Genomic DNA, 17,214 nt, shown 5'->3' with positions numbered 1-17,214 from the left:
GAAACAGAACTGTTAATTGGTTTGTTTTTCCTCCTCCTCAAACAGGAACAAATCATCAGCCTAGTCAATCAAATCTGTGGAAAAGTATCTGGTAAAAATGGCAGCATTGAGAACTGTATCAGCAAGCCTACACCAAAAAGAGGGCCTCGGAAGAGAGCGACAGTCGACGTGCCATCATCTAGGCTTTCATCCTCCAGTTCATCCAAAAGTGCTTCAAGTTAATCCTGAAGATGCCAACACTCTCATTTTGTCGATTTATATATATTTTTTGTAATTATTATACCATAGTTTGGAGTACTTGCTGTAGAATACAAGCTGTCTTTGCACTAGCTCTAAAGAAGATTTTCTTCTGGTTTTAGAGAACTAATTTTGTTTTAGCATTAAACTGTTGAATTTTTTTTGTACTTAGGATAGTTAGATACAGCAGTCAGATTTTTTTAAACTGCCGTATGTTCACTGTTTTAAAACCGGCGAGGGGCTGATTAAAATTAATTTGTATTGTCCCTATGGCTGAAAAAAAGCCTTTTTTTTTTTTTTTGGTAACTGTGAAAAAAGGCTTTCAACCCATTTTGAATAGGTTAAAGTTTGATGTGTTTTATAATTTGTTCTCCAGTCATGTGAGCAGATTTTTTCTAGAGCGAAGAGGGATAGGAGACAAAACTTGAAAGATATTGCTTTACTTTGGCTGTCTTTTATTCTGTCACGGCAAGATGAGTTTTGTAATTTTTTAAATTGGAGAATACGCTCTTTCTTTGGGAGGTTATGGCAGCTGAAGATGGACTTTGGTTCCTAACCGTAGGCAAAATGAGATTTGGAGTAAGTAAGTATGTTCTCTTTTACCAGCACATCACTATGCATCTGTTCGAGGGGGAAAAAAAAATAAAAAAAAAGGAGGAAAAGAAGACTGCCTGCCTTGAGGAGTCACGTGAGGGGAAAACTGTGCCTGATTTCATTAGGAAATCCATTCTGTTATTTTTTGGTGCTGTTGGCTACTTTATCAAAAACCCTTCAATAGCATCCTTAAAAAGAAAAGAAAAATAAAGTGATTGAAGCCATAAGTGCTTCTTTGTCATAGACGTGCAATCTTTCTAACATTCCATTTCCATTCCACTGCTGTTTTTCACACCCTTTACACAGTCGAGCATTAATTTCTATTTTGAATTTGTTTCATTATATGATCACATTTAGAGCCACTAGCAGGTCTGCCTATTTCTTTTGAATGTGAAAATGCATTTGCTTTCATCTTGTCTATTTTTTTCTCTTCATGTTGTAACAAAAAAAAAAACCCACAAAAAAAAACGAATCACACCTTTTGTACATATACCTGTAAATTTTTTTAAATACTTGAGCCTTTTCTTGGGGTGGGGGGAGGGGTGATGCAGAGACAAGATGAAGAAAAGCCTTACGTTTCACTTTCTTCATCGGTTGGATTGGATGCTTACAGGGTTTTTCTTGTAACATTTATAAGTGCTGCTTACATCACTGAACAACAACAAAAAATAATAATGGAGTAGCTGTTGCCCTTTTCTGGTTGTGTACAGTATGTGTGGAATAAAAAAGGGAAAATGTTTTCACAAACTGTTTTGTTTCATAATTGAATTCAACAATACCGTAGCTACCCATATTGCACTGAGCTTGCCAGTGGTGACTGTCAGGAAAGTCCTATAATACAATTTGTTGGTTGTTGTTGCAGAAGACTGAACTGTTTTGGAATATTTAACAATAACATAAACAGAGTCAAGTGTTTTCAAATGTGGTTGTCTGGTTTTTATGGCCTTGCTGTGTACTTTTCCCTCTTGACAGTAAACTTCTGACTATGGCTTACAGTTTGACATTTAATTTATTAGCGCTGCTCTGCTCTCTTTCCTTGTAAGGAAAGACTTCATGTTGTTTATTGCCAGGTTTTTTTTTTCCTTTTGTTTACTTTCCAGGTTTGTACTACGAGGTTTAATAAAAAAAAGAAAACTTTTTTGGACATTGTGTGTCTTCTGGGAAGTTAGTGAATGAAGGGGTCTGCTTATCTGAAAGAAAGCATTTAATTTCATCTCCAACTCATTAGTAAGTTGCCAATTATCATCTAGACTGTTTGTGTCCTGACTTAAGTTGGAAACTACCTGTCAAACAGCAAGAGAAAGCTGAATCTACAAAAAAGCGGTCTGTCCCAGGCTGGCAGGTTTCAAGGACTTCCTCATTCTACTCTAGTAGCTTTGCCAGCAAAGGAGGGGTGGCAGGGGTCTTCCGAAAGAGCTTCTCTTGTTACTCATCCTTTACCTAAACTGCTTCTGATTATACTACCCCTCTCAGTGCAGGAAGAGCAGAAGCCAGGATCTTCCTAAAGGCAAAGCTACTCTTTTGAAGTAGCCAGAGTGAGGCTGGACAAGAAAGAGGTGTCATACCTCTTCAAATCTTAGAAGGAGAGAACTACTGTCAAGGAAGGGAGGGAAGCAGAGGCACTTTTAGAAGGATATCACAGCAGTCATTTTTCCAGGTAGCACACTGCTCAAACTGATGGTATATGGAATAAGCCCCACCCCACAAAAAAAAAAAAGTGACCACTACCTTTGATCACTAAACCAATGTCTCCAAATGACTCATTTCAAATTTGTCCTGCAGGAAGTGGACTGGTGTAAGCAGGAAGACAAGGTTGGGGTATTAATACTTTTATTTCAAGGGAGCAAGTTTATACAAGTACTGAGATGGCTGCTCTACCAGAAGGGTGAGATTTCAATGTCCAACTCCCATCCCTTGACAAGTGCCTACTGATTTCACTTTATCATCACCTAGTGTAGCTGAAGTCCTGTGGGAGAGTTAAGATACTGCTGCTGTTGAATCACTGCAGAAGGGTGAGGGTTTGAAACCAAAAGGAAAACTGGCATGCTGCTCAAGTTTTCAGTTGCAGCAGAGGAAACATGCAGACTTTAAGGAACAACTTGGTTTCAGTGTTGTACATCAGCATTAAAGAACTAAACATATGTTAACCAGTAATCTTTGAATTGCTTAAGTCTGCCCGTTGACTCGACTCTATACACAGTATATACAAGGCTTTACCTGCTCCAACACCCCAAGATTCTATTGTTAAAAGTGTGAGTTAAGTAACTTTTTAATAACCAAATTCTACCCAACTGGGAAACTAGTAGAAATTTTGTATTATTAGTAAAAAGAACTGGCTTTCATGATTAGATAGGAAAGTGCTACACAGGCAAGCTCTTCATCCATCCAACAGTCAAATATTTTTAGAGGACACTGTATATGGGATTCAGATAGTCTGAGAGTCACTTTCATCACTACCATCTGAAGTGCTCTTTCTCTCAGTATTTACAGCAGCAAGGGCTGTGTCCACTTGAATTTCCTCTTCATCAGACTGGATAACAGGAGACTCTCCTTCACTTGCATCTTGGCTGGCAGAGTCGGTGCAGGTTGATGATAATGAAGACCATTTTTGCTTTAATTCAGACGGGCTTGGAACGGGAAGACTTATTTCAGTTGGGTAGGTAGCTGAGTCAGACCCTTTAAATAGAAAGAAAAGACAACATTAATTAATCTACTGAGCCAGAACCTTATAAAGATCTATTCCTGTTTTATGCTGCTGTTACATTAAAATACATCAGCAGGCTAGCATTAAATTGCAGTGGTTAATGGGTGGCCTGAATGTACTTGTATGACTAAGGAGCCAAGAGCTTTGGCTCTGCTGTGGAACACTACTTACCATTTTACACAACTGGTCTGCGTACCTCCATTTGTTCTCAGATGCAATTTAAGGTGCTGTTTTTGGTCTATAAGGCCTGAAGTGGTTTGGCTCGTAGCTCATTCGTGTCCTCTGGCTCCCTCCCCCTAGTCGACACCGAACAGTGAGACTAAGCAAGGTGATCTTTACTCTGCCTCTTGGCCACGACCCTTTTGATTCTTCCCATAAGATTCTGACACTTGCATTGCTGTTTAATGTGGTAAAACCTATTCTGACTTCAGCATGTGCTACAGGCATTTATTCACTGCTTATTTTTAATCCAACTGAAGTTCAGTCTATTGAGGGGGGTGGAGTACAGGAAAATTAATCCATGTTAACCAGCTGGTTCAGGTGACCTGCTGTTACTAGATTCCTACTAACAGATCATTCATCAGGCTACAGCTTGTCAAAATCTGTTAGGGTTTCTTGATTACAAAACTTGGATTATTAATCCAACAGTAACCAGGATATGCCAGAATGAGAATCGCTCAATAAGAGATTCCAGGACTGCTCAGTATATTAGAACATTATCCTAAAATATTAAGAAATTGTATGCTAAATGGTGTTATCACCAAGCAAGGAACACTAGACTTTGATGTAAAGTGTAAGGAATGTCATTAGAGTAGCTTCTTAGCAAAAATGCTAACCCTACTACTACTTCTAAAATACTTAGCAACTTAGAGTTTCATTTCTTCAGTGAAATGAGCATAAATGGGATGGAATGGCAAGTAATGTAAAACAGTTGTAAATAATTTCAAGGAGGACACAAACAACCATCAGCCCCATCCGTCCGTAACAAGATTCAAGGAGAATAAAGCAATCACTTAATACTGGGTTTTCAGGCCAAACTGTTTCCAACCATAAGATTTCCAAGCGTGTCTCTACAGGCTTTGCCACAGTGACTAAAACTCTGAGCAGCTCTTATGCTGCAAGTAGTTATGACTTGTTTCAAAATGCCAAATTAAAGACAAATTATGGAAAGAATATTGGACTTAAATACAAATCTTAACTACCACAATTAAAATCCTCTTTGAAGCTACTTTGTGTGAGTTCTTTGGGCAGGTCTTCATATGTGCTTTAATGCACGTTAGCCTATTTTAATGTGCATTAAAGCATCACTAAAAACTGTGCTCTTTAGTTAACGTACATCAAAATAAGCTAATGTGCATTTTTCTAGCACCTCACAATGGAGGGCATTTGTACACATATTTGCATGCAGGGCTGAGCACTTTTAAAAGTGCCTGGTGCTGTGTCGCATCAATTGTATAATCAGTGGAATGTGCATCAGCATGCAGAAAATGGCGGTGACACACTTTTGAACTAAAAAACAAAGGTATTTTAGTTCAAAAGCACACCTTCGCCATTTTCTGCATGCTTACACGCATTTTGTCGCATATACAACTGCATGCAATGCAGCGCAGAGAGCAGCAGCTCCAGCACATCAGAGCGCAAAAAAATATGTATAAATGCCCAAAGATACTAAATAAGGCACATAAACTAAAGTGCATTAATACATGTGTACATATTCCCTTTGTGTCTTGTGCCTGGGAATTTGGTGGAAATACTAGCCATTTGAACACAGATTAACTATGAATGTATACACAGTATAGAGAGGATACATTAGAAAATAGGGAGATCCTTGTATCTTATTTATGCAAATAGAATACAGGCATACCTCAGAGATATTGCGGGTTCGGTTCCAGACCACCGCAATAAAGCGAGTCACACGAATTTTTTGGTTTCCCAGTGCATATAAAAGTTATGTTTACACTATACTGTAGTCTATTAAGTGTGCAATAGCATTATGTCTAAAAAACAAATGTACATACCTTAATTAAAAAATACTTTATTGCTAAAAAATGCTAACCGATGGAAAAATGGCACCGATAGACTTGCTCGGCGCAGGGTTGCCACAAAGCTTCAATTTGTAAAAAACGCAATATCTGCGAAGCGCAATAAAACGAGGTATGCCTGTACACAGATTTGCAAGGCGTGCCATGGTGGTTCATTTCATACCCAACACCGGAGAAAGCATACTATTGTCTTCTCCTCCTGAGTTCAAGAAGACATCTAGTGCTTCTTGGTCAGACATGTCCATGAGATCCATCTGTTCCAGCATGTCCACGTTCACTTCCATGGAAGACATACTGCCTATTGGTTCTGTGGCAAAAAAATAATTCAAAGAACTTTTAACTCTGATATGTTGTAAGCAAAAAGCAAGTGGCTTATTAAAAAGTGATATTACTTGCCATGACTTCCAAAATTACTACAGCAATATAGCGTGCCATTAACTATTAAACAGATAATGCTCACTATTGCATATACTGGTAGAAAGTGAAACACTGTTATGTCTTTAATCAATTACCAAAACTAACTTCAGTCAACAAGATATATCTTAATGGCACCTCAAGTTATTTTATTATACCAGATGTGCTGTACAAAGGATGGGGACCACGAGACCAATTAACTTCAAGAGGAAGTTTCAGAATCTCCATAAGCAAAAAATATTACTACTCCCTTGCTCTTTTTGTCATGAAAAGGGGCTGACATCACTGCTTTTTAAAACAGTTATTTTATTAGCAGGAATATTTACAATGCAGTAGCATCCAGCCGCTCCCAAAAGAATGAGAGCCCCCCTATTGGAAGAGAAGGTCCAGAAATGCCTGTGAAGACATAAGACTGCCCTAAGGAGATTACTATCCAAACTTTGTCTTCTCGTCCCACTTTTTATGTCCTCACATGCGCTTGTTATATAAATCTCTCGGGGCGGAAAAAAGGTAGAGAAATGGGGAACACGTCAGTAACCACACATGGGTTATATGTAGGTAAAACGACAATAATTCTTTCATCCGAAGAAAGTACAAGCATGCAAAGCCTATACTAATGTCCAAGACACTGGATAAGGACAGGGATTTCACACCAGTGATGTTTATATTGGCAGAAATCAAGATTTTTCATTAAAGGGACCCAGTGCTTGAAGACCCATCTGCTTCTTTGATTGAGTGGTTCTCAACCTTTTTGAACTCGAGGCCTCCTCCGTAACTTTTGTAAATTGAGTGGCACCCAATTTCAAAAACTATTTTTTATATTACAGTGTACAAGGGCCAGGCAGGGACAAGCCTAAGTCTGTGTTTATCTGCTTATCTCCTCACACCTTGTATCACCCTTCAAAGGATCTCACTTTACCACAGTTGAGAACCACTGCTTTAAATTCGTGAATAGCATATGTTACCTAGGCAAATACTTTCAGCTGTCCACTCTGAAAAATGTGTTTTCATTCTCTGCCACAACTGCACATCATAAATAACAAATATTAGTTACTAACAGATTTCACCTGGTTTTATTTACATTTAACTTCACAGTAAAGATTACACTGCAAAGCATGAGGCTGAAGCAACAGTGAAGACATGTAGGTGAAGCACCCCAATGTAGCTGACATTCGCATGTAAAATGAGATGCAACTCTACCCTTTCTTTTTGTTACTTGATTTTTCAATTAGAGTGCATCCTTGTGTTCGACACCAGCGACCCAGCAAAGTACCATATGCAACAATAATTCCCAGTTGTTCCTTGATCAGTCCTGGTGGCCAAGTTATAAATCCAAGATCAAATGCACATACAGACATGCCTATTTTGTTTCTGTATCACTCTGTGAGGGCCTCCTGTCTACTTACCATACATTTTACTAATGTCATACCAACCCACCAAAGCAAGTGCAAAAGGAAAGAAATAGCTAGATCCATCCACACCCCACCAGCTCATTGGCCACTAACATGGAAGTCACCTAAACTCGCTAGGCAGGAGCTGGGAAACCAAGGCTGGGGTTGTTCTGGGCATGTGTACAAAGCTGAACTCCAGAAGCTGCCAAACAGGCTTTGTACACATGCCCAGAACAACCCCAGCCTTGGTTTCCCAGCTCCTGCCTCCATCAGGTGTGGGCACCCTCTATTCCTCCTGCTGAAGCCATGCCACCATGCAAAAAGAAACGCAAAATTCACAGGGGGCAGAAGGAAAGCAAGCAGGAGTCAGTCTGACTCCCCAGCCTAGTGGTTCATGCACATCACCTAAGAGAAGAACCTTTGAATTGCAGCCTTCTCCATGCGCTGTTGAGGAAGCCTGGGCATCTAATGCTGGCCTTTCACTCTGGGGGCTGGACACCTAAAATTTAGGTAACTGGAATGGTTAAATGAGCTGTAATCCACTACTGTTCTAGCCCCCCCAAAAAACATTTGCTCACCCGCCTCTAAACTGCATGTTCAAAGTTTAAATGAAGGATGTTCCAAAACTTGCCTCGTCTCTCTGCTATCTGCAGGTATCCTGTGGAAAGATATTGCTCCATATCTTGCTGGAAGGCTTCTTCAAAAAACTTCTGACGCTCCTTTAGCTTCATCTGCTGGGTATGCTCCATATCCAAAACCTTCTGGGCATGCTCAGCATCTAGCTCAGCTGAAGACCAAGAGAGATCACATGCTTCAGAAATTTAGGCAGATGAGTAGATTTGCTTTTAACATGGCTCCTGTCACAGATGCTCTCATCATAACTCATGCAAGTCCATTTTGCAGCTCCAAGCTGATGGTGCCACAAAGAATAAGCGCCATTCTACATTCTGACAGAAGCCTATTTTTTTTAAAAAATTCTCAAAGCAAAAAAAAATATAATACTGTCCAAACCTAAAGTATTTTTATTAAAAGCACAAATAACCTGCCTGAAGGATGGACACTCAAAAACTCAGTTTCTAACATGAGCCTTAATCAACCTCAGGAAAACCATTTTGTACATCCAGAAGGTAAACTGACTTGCCCCACTGCCCAAATCAAGTACAAGGTTTAGAGCAGATGTAAAGGGGATGACTGGAAGCTCAATAAATTTACAGATACAGAGTAGTTTTGAGGTACAGAACCAAGATACAAGCAGGAGTTAACACACAACTAAGGAAGGTGGCTTAATGTACCATTCATAGGTTTCATAGACATTAGGGAACCTCAAAGATCATCAAGTCCAGCCCCCTGCCCCAGGGGCTGGAAGTCAGCTGGGGTCGGGACAAGCCATCCCCCTTCTTTACAACAGTGAAGACCACTGTGGATCAACTGTGTTCAAAATAGTTTGAGACATGAAGAACGCACAGGACCCATTGACATCTGGAGGACTGTGATGCACTGCATCACCTTCACATTATATGACTGCCACTGGGATGGAGGCTATTATAAGGTTCAAGTAGTGATTACAGAATGGACAAATGGGCAGTATCCATTTTCTGTGTGCCTAAACAAGGATTTGAGTACTAGGGAATTTTGCATCTCAGTTGTTTCAGGGCATGTCTCTGTAGGTTCACAGAAAAAGTGGCAGAGGCTTACACATGGTAAGTTACGTCCAATAGGGCTGTGCGAAGCTTCGGTCACCGATTCAATCTGGAGGAGATCCGGCTCAATTTGGGGGCTGAATTTCTGAATCCAAATCAAAATGGGAGATCCATTAAAAGGTCTGAATCGAATCTGAAGCCTCCAAATCAATTTGGAAAAGATTTGGAGAGATTCGGAGATTTAGATTGGCTGGGGAGAGGCAGGAACATCCAGGTGGCTGCAGGTTCTCCCGCAGCTCCTCCAGCTGTGCTTGCCTCTCCCCAGGTGGGGGGAGCTGTGGAAGAAGCCCCCATGGTTGCCCTGCCCTGCCTGGCCCCAGGCTCCCAGCACTGAAAAAAAAACAAACAAAAAACAAAGGCCTGCACTTACCAGCTGCAGCAGCGTGGATCAGGGCCTCTGAGGGCTTGTGGCAGAGCCCCCCGGCGCAGTGCAGGGCAGTGGGGATCACCCCTGCCTGGCACCCATGTGGCAGCTGCCCCATGGTGCAGGTGCAACGTGGCTCAGCAGGACACAGCACACTGTCTGGAAGCTGGGGCCATGGGCTGAGTGGTGATGGGCTCCAGATGACTGCTGGAGCCATCTCAGCTCCCAGACAGTGTGCAGCACCTTGCTGAGCCACACTGCAACCACACCATGCAGGTGCTGGGGGGGGCTCTCCCACAAGCCCTCGATGCCCTGATCTCAGCTGCTGCAGCCAGAGTGCAGGGTTTTTATTTTTTATTTTTTTCAGTGCTGGGAGGCTGGGGCCAGGGCCTCTGAGGGCTTCTCCCGTAGGGCAGGGCAGCTGTGAGGGCTTCTCCCGCAGCTCCCCCCAGCCAGGGAGAGGCAGGCACAGCTGGAAGAGCCACCGGAGAACCTGCAGCCGCCCAGCTGTGCCTGCCTCTCCCCAGCTGATCCAAATCTCCAATTCTGATTCAGCAGAATTGAATGAGGACAGTGATTTGAATCACTGAACAGAATCACTGTCCTCCGAATCTGCATCTGAATCAGATACCTCCCTATTCGCACAGGCCTACCGTCCAACTGTAAGAGCTAGATACAATCTGTTTTAAATAAGAAATACATTCTGCAGGAATTATCAGAGAAGCTCCCTAAATGCCAGCGATGTTCTTCTTAGCTGTCAGCAGTGGAATGCTAGAGTCTGGTGTCTAGCTTCTATTAAGATGGTTTATATAAGGTGACCATCCTGCAGCAGCATGGGCAAGATGCACGCAAGTGAACTAGATTACCTTTGATGCTCTTAACTGATTATTTTTATAAACCAATATTCTATCGTCTTTTTTCAAAGGCGGCAAATAGATTTTGGGTGTGTGCAAGCATTACACCCCTGCTGGGAGAACTGCAGAAACCCAAGACCCAGACCCCCAGACGAAGGCCCCCAAGACCCACCCTGAGACAGAGGGGCAGAGATCCACTGCAGATTGCTAAAATACAAATTGACATGCTTGCAATGAACAAGGGAGGAGACATGCTCTGGGTCTCCTCTTTCAAAGCCTCACTTCAAGGAGGGAGGGGGGATTGTGAAGAGTTCACTAGCAGGGAGCATGGTCCCCTGAGGCAGCCAGTCAGCTCAGTGCTCTCAGCACTGGCAACACATGCTATCTATGCAGTACCTGCTCAGCCCCTCCAATATTTGTACAGGGCTTCCCCAGTAGGTTTTCCTATTGAGGCAACTAAACTTCCATCTGATGTTTGTATGCAGCCCTTAATTACAATACAAAAGTCAATGTGCTTGCTCTGGAATTTCTTCTTGCTTGTTCCTCAAACAGTGGTTCGAAATTAAAAAGGAAAGTTTTGAGTTGGACCAGCAAAGCCACATTAAATATTTGATAGCTCTTAAATTTCCCAGTCACTATGGCCGTTTACCTATGTCGAAGAATACTGGGGCTAATATTAGTTGATCACTTCCATGAGTGCTCCAGCCATTTCAAGTATAAACTGTTCAGACTGAGCCAAATGTCCTGCCCCCCACACCGAAACCCCCCATGACAGATCTAGTGCATTTGGTGCCCATAGTCCAGGACTGTGCCAAATGCAATGGGTACCCTGGATGGTTCAGGATGTATGTGCCACATGTAATGTGTGGGACAACTTTGAGACCAAGAGGCAGCACCGGATGATGGGAGCCCTGTATCTTTGATATCCCTGTTACAAAATAAAAGGACCAAAATACATTCCACTCAATCAAGAGTCATGACCCATAATACCAACTTTTGCTACTCAATATAATACCAGTAGCTTTATCAAGGTGATTAATGGATATTACTAACTGTGAAGAACATAAGTACAAATTTCAGGAACCCTGCACAACCTGTACTGATCAAAATGCAAGAAAACCTGTGCACTTTTCCAGTGGCAATCAACTGACCAGCTAGCTAAAATCAACTACTTTACTTTTTATATCAACAAAAACAGAGCTGTTTGACTTGATAAAAGCCTCATAAAGATGTATTTCCTTCATGGGAAGCCCATGAGGAGTGAGTCAGTAACAACCTCAAGAATTGCTTCCCTCCATTGTTTCCCAGTTTCTATCAATGGTGCCTTATTTAGAAAAGAAGGATACTTATCTTTAGGGCCTGGTTTAAATCATGGGCCCATCTTACTAATATCATGGTCCGATCGTGGCAGGGGATGCCATTTTCAGGCCTAGATTGTGGTGCCCTCCCCCATGATGAGGGGGCAGAGTTGGGGCAAGGTTTAATGGCAGCAGCAGATGCCTTGTTCGTAAGGCTTCTGGGTCACTGCTGAAAAGCCCATGCCCCCCTAAGCCTCTGGGTAGGAAAACTGGGGTGTGGGAGGTTGGGGGAACTTTGGGGCTGCCTTGGCAGGTGGCCCTGGCACCAGGTAGGGGAGGGGCTGTTTGTTCCTTCGCACATGTGTTCTCCCCCCTGCCTCCAACCCCTGACACCCCTGTTTTCCTGCTCAGGGGAGCAAACAGTCCCTCCCCTGCCTGGTGCCAGGGCCATTTGCCCAGGCAGTCCCAGAGGTCTCCTGGCCCCCTCAGTTTTTCCACCTGGAGAAGCAAACAACCCCTCCCCCTTCCCATGCCCAAGCTCTCTCCTCCCCCTGTCCCTTTTATGACTCCTCCTCTCCCTCCCCTGGGCTGCTAGGATTTTGCTGCCAGCTCAGGAATGCTTTCCCCAGCCTGCAGCAGCCATCTTGTTGCAACAAAATGCCATTATATGGCCACTTGCTGGGGAACTCCCTAGCAAGTGGTTGTATTGTGGTATTTCAGTGCAAATCACATTTTTCGTGAAAACCATTTAATTTCATGATTTTAATGAAAAATCAAAAATTAAACCAGGCCCTACTTATCTTATGGTAACAGGAGTCCTTTGAGAAGACTTTGGCCCACAGATCTAAAGTGCATGCACCCCACACATTGGAGCCAGCAGCACCGGCTGGGGCCCTGCATGCCTTCCACGCACCGCTCTCAAAGCCATATATGGTAGACTGCTACTTAGGTCCTCCACAAATACAGGTATCCAGGAAAAGAACTCCATAACATGAGGAGAAGTCATATGCTCCAAATGGACAAAAGGATCTTGAAGAATTCCTCTCCTGGTATGAAATACAGATAACAGATCAAAGGGATGCTCCCCCTGGCCTGCAGTACCACAGCTATCTCTGAGTTGGAAAGGTCATGGTCCTTAAAGAAAATTTCTAAATCAAGGTCTACTCTCTTCTTTTAGAATTCCTGATGAAAGCGGTCATGATTTTCAGTACATAGTTATGGTAGTCACGGTTCTCAGTCCAGTGTTAAAAGGGTCTATGATGTAGTCTTTGCCACCGAATGGCCACCTGAGTGAGGCACCTGCCTTCAGCTTTTTCTTTACATCCTCAGAGGGCCCAGCTATGAGATCTTGTCTTGATAGAAATAACCATACATAGCCAGCAGAGCCTGATAACTGATTCCCTTACTGTAGGTCTGTCAAATCTCCCTCACCCACCCTCCAAAAAAACCCTAAAACCAAATGCTTTCCTCCCAAAAAGGTCTATCCTTTTAATGTCTTGAACCCTGGGCACTCTCTTACGGGATCGAGCTCCTTTAATTTTTCACAGGCAGCTGTTACAGCTAAAGAATCAAAGCCAGAGTGGGTTGGAGGTGGGCGGGGGGAGAGCTCCTTTGTGGGGAAGTTGCTTATCTGCAAGCTGCTCTTTTGCATGGGGCTGTCAGATGCAGGATTTGTCAGAAATCTTTTGTCAGCCTAAGAATCCTATCACTGACTAGCATGGTCAAGTAGCCTTGGGAGACCAAATGTAGAGAAGTTTCCTCAGAAGTCAATGACCAGAAGATGACTGAAGACAAGGATCAGCCTGTTTTCGAGAATCTAAAGTCTCTTAAAGCCAAAATACCCCCTGGTATCATAGCAGTACCTCTGGCAGCCACAGCACTAGCATAAATCAGTTTAAACACAGAAGACCATTTTGTAGAGTGACTCTTCCAAACCAGTAACATCCCTACACACTTTTTTTATCCACTTTTAAATAGATATCTTGGGTATTCTGCTAACAAAAAGGATTTGCAAACTCTACCCTTCATAAACAGTCCCAATGGTTGCTGCCTAAAATTGCAAGCATTAGACTGGGGTCAGCAACCTGTGGTCTAAGGATGAGATTAGGACAACTGAGCTGGGGGGCTTTAGTGGCATTTCAGAGACATGGGACTTTCCTAGTGCAGCAGCTGGGCAACAACACCACGAGGGCAACTACGTGGGTCAGGTTGTTGAAACCAGCTGAAACTTACAGCTAAACTCCATTACAGTGGCCTCCTACTGCAAAATATTGCCAGTCCCTGCCACTGATGGTGGAATTTATGTGGATAAATATGCAAATGGTAGTCTTCAATGGAAAAAACAGTATAAAGGTATTTTAAATAACATTATTAAAAGCAATAGAATTTTAAAAGCACTTAAGAGATTACAAAAGGCATCTCCACACAAAATACATCAGGAAAGCATGTTTAGAGAAATCACTTGCTAAGCCCTCTATGTCAAGGTTGCAGCACGTACTCCGTGACATTGGCCCATGAAAACATCTGTAAATAGCTGAAATGTTATTTTTCAAGAAGGTTGCAAAAGAAAATCATTGAAATGTAGCTACTAGAGAGAACTTTAAGTCATGCATTTTTGTTGCAAGATATATGGTAGTATACAGTATATAGTAACTACACAATCCTTTGAGCAATGTTCTTGGTATGATCCTGGATAAGGATTCCTTAACTCTTGTGAGTGATGCAGAAATGCTATTCAATTGTAGTAGTAAAAGCCAGCAGCTATTACTGGCTATAGAAATCTCCTGGCCTTCCCATAATATTTTCTGACAGTTTTGCCTCTATACCAAATGTAACTAGAACTACTTTTTTGTTGCCCTGAATAGAGATAGCATCTAAACAGCAAATTAATTTCTGGAATCTCTTACTAAGAAATTCACTGCTCCAGGTTATCTTTTGCCTAAACTTTATTTTAGTTGTTTAAATTGTCACTGACCAAAGTCATGTATAACATGGTTATGTTCCAAGTAAATTTTGTTTTCTAGGAGACAAGAATCAATTCAACGTTTTAGCTGAAGGCCTCCAATAAACCTACTCCCCAAGCTCAGTAAGTGAGAGCTAACATCGAAATGTCATTGTATGATTTTTACATTTCTGCCAGAGATCATAAAAACTGCTTAGACTAAGCAAAAGCAAACTGCTGCACTAAAGATTTCTCTTAGCTTTCAATAACATTAGTGAAGTATGAAACCATTCAGCAAATCTGAAGCAACAGAAAACAGGTGCATTGTTCCCTTTACATAGCTATTTTGAGTTGCATCCTGCGTCATCTGCGTATGCGTTATATAATATTAGTTTATAAAAGACTTGAGTAAAGTTGACACCCATTTTGCAAAGAGTCATACGCAGAGGAAAATTATGAACCATATATTGCCATAGTGCCATATATGAACTTCCACTGATATCAATGCAGTTTGACACATGCGTCTTTGGGCATTATTGCGCTTTCCGTCCACTGTGCCTGTAAGTTACATTTCTCAGCAATACCTCCCTGTACAGAGAAACTAGGGAGTAGAAACACAACTAAAGCCAAGCAGCCTGTAGGATTTACACATTTCAGAGTACAGGCAAAAGATTAACAGTATAATGTTATTACAGGGTGTCCTTATAGTTGCTTTTTGATTTACATTTCTGATATCTTTTAGCATTCGGAACACACATTTACCAAATGCTACACTTCTATTACAAGGTTAATCTTATAGCAGCCAGAGCTCCTGGGACTATCTTCTGTTTCGTATTTACTAAAAAAATATTTTTCCTTACAATTGAACTCTATCTTTAAAAAGTACTAACCACATTCACTGTCTTGGCTGGAGATTGCAAGAGTTCCAGATCAAAATGAACAGCTGGTTCCCATATACTGGGAGACCAAGAGTATCATTAGCCATGATACCATTAGCCTGATTGCTTAAAGTTGTTTCTACACACCTAATCAGCCAGCACAAAAGTCCAGTGCCCAACCAGGGCAACAAATTGAACAAATACTTCTTATTTTCACCTGTTCAACACTTCTAACTTATTCATGAAGTTTGCTGTAACTAGATAAATCAATCCAGAAAAACAAATAAAATGGTCTAGAAAAATAAGCTTGGCAAAAGCAGCAACTGAAAATAGGTAACATGTTGCTGAGATTGCTAATGTGTCTTGTCCCTAACAGACTTGGACATTTTCACTTCCATAAATTGTCAAAAGGGATGTTTCATTTTGCTGAGTTAATTTTAGACACTGTTGTTCTCAATTAGCTTTTCTTTCAAGGTATTTCTTATGTTCCTTTATACCAGGGGCAGGCAAAGTCCAGCCCATGAGCTAGATTCAGCCCATAGTGGACTCCATTTCCCAGCAGTCCCTGCCTGTGTTGCTGCGGCCAATTTCCATGGAGACCCCAGGAGGGGTTGGGGCCATGACTGCACAGGGCCGGGGTTTCCATGGAGACCAGCCCAAGCAGTGCTGGCGGGGTATGTGACTGGACAGGGGGCTGCTCCAGCCCTGAGTTGTCCTAGCCCTGCCCCTTCTGGAGTCTCTATGGAAACTGGCTGTAGCAACACAAGCAGGGGCTGCTGGGAGCTGCAGCCCGGCCCTACTTTATACAGTTCTTGCAGCCAGGCATCTATGCAACTGGATTACTTGACATTAGCAAATCAAATTCCATGTCTCTGCCACAAGATAATGCTTGAAAGACAGTGATGGATACCTTTTGCTGTACTTTTCCAGCAGCCTCTGCCTCAAAATCATTACCTGTAACAATTAACCAATCAAGGAAAACGGTAATTTGGCAGATATGCAAATACCAGCCTCTTGCTGAGACAAAGATGGCAGAGTTCCTGTTTTGCTTCCCTGATGGACCTGCCACCTACTAGACCATGAAGATCTCTCCCAAATCTCACATGCGACTCAAAACACTAGGTCTAGCCATCTAGGTTAGGTAATAAACCAAGGCAGAATTGGTCTAAGTTGCAGTTTTTTGTAAGCAATGCAGTTTAGATCGGTGCAGAACTTAACACACATTTGCCCTGGGGGGGGCACACAGGCTACCTATCCTACACCAGGTTCCACCATTTTTAAACCAGTCTACGTATGTTGAACTTCTGTTCTGTTATGGGTTTAGACCAATTTCTGATCACTTATATCAGTAAAAGTGCAGTAATGTCCATACCTGGCCTTCAAGACTGAATTAACAAATCCAGCATGTTCTTATTTGGGTCATCATACGAATGACATGATTAAAGACAAACAGTCAAGTTTGCTGTATAACAAAAAACTATACAATAGCTGAATAGGTTATTTGAACCAAATAATTTATTCAGCTAATGATGCCTGGGCTTCTGTTTGCAAACTGTTCGTGATTAAATTAAAATTTTCACATTAAGTCTTAAATTTTCTTCTATGAATCATTCTTATTCTGCTGCTCTTTCAATCTGCACATCCACTTTTGACAAGCATATACACAAAGAGATTAAAGCTCTAAAATGCTTCTAGGAAGTGAAAAGTTAAATCAAAATTTAAAAGTTACAGAAAAAAAGTAGCATCACCCCTTAGCAACAGGAGATGAAAACACTTTGTATGCACCATAGCCTTTAA

General features: G+C 41.9%; 2 protein-coding genes across 4 annotated transcripts in view; one reads left to right on the top strand and one right to left on the bottom strand.

Moving 5' to 3' along the window:
- JARID2 (jumonji and AT-rich interaction domain containing 2) overlaps positions 1 to 1,746 on the top strand; it is a 311,197-nt gene extending 309,451 nt beyond the window's left edge. For both annotated transcript variants that reach the window (XM_090039250.1, XM_090039249.1), the window contains one exon: positions 46 to 1,746. In XM_090039250.1, coding sequence (XP_089895376.1) covers positions 46 to 222 — 177 coding nt within the window. In that variant the 3' untranslated portion in view covers positions 223 to 1,746. The remainder of the gene's footprint in view (positions 1 to 45) is intronic.
- The window catches only part of DTNBP1 (dystrobrevin binding protein 1), a 117,864-nt gene that overhangs the window by 1,357 nt on the left and 99,293 nt on the right, over positions 1 to 17,214 (bottom strand). The window contains exons 8-10 of one of the 2 annotated variants that reach the window (XM_090039252.1): positions 8,014 to 8,169; positions 5,741 to 5,884; positions 3,320 to 3,507 (exon numbers count right to left, since the gene is read on the bottom strand). In XM_090039252.1, coding sequence (XP_089895378.1) covers positions 3,320 to 3,507; positions 5,741 to 5,884; positions 8,014 to 8,169 — 488 coding nt within the window. Of the gene's footprint in view, positions 1 to 2,644; positions 3,508 to 5,740; positions 5,885 to 8,013; positions 8,170 to 17,214 lie in introns of those variants that run through there. The other variant, XM_090039251.1, reaches the window with a different exon arrangement.

The sequence above is a fragment of the Crocodylus siamensis genome, chromosome 3 (genome assembly GCF_052110815.1).
Source record: "Crocodylus siamensis isolate JL-2025a chromosome 3, ASM5211081v1, whole genome shotgun sequence".
In the NCBI taxonomy this organism is placed as follows: Eukaryota; Metazoa; Chordata; order Crocodylia; family Crocodylidae; genus Crocodylus; species Crocodylus siamensis.
This window is presented reverse-complemented; position numbering and strand designations above follow the sequence as displayed.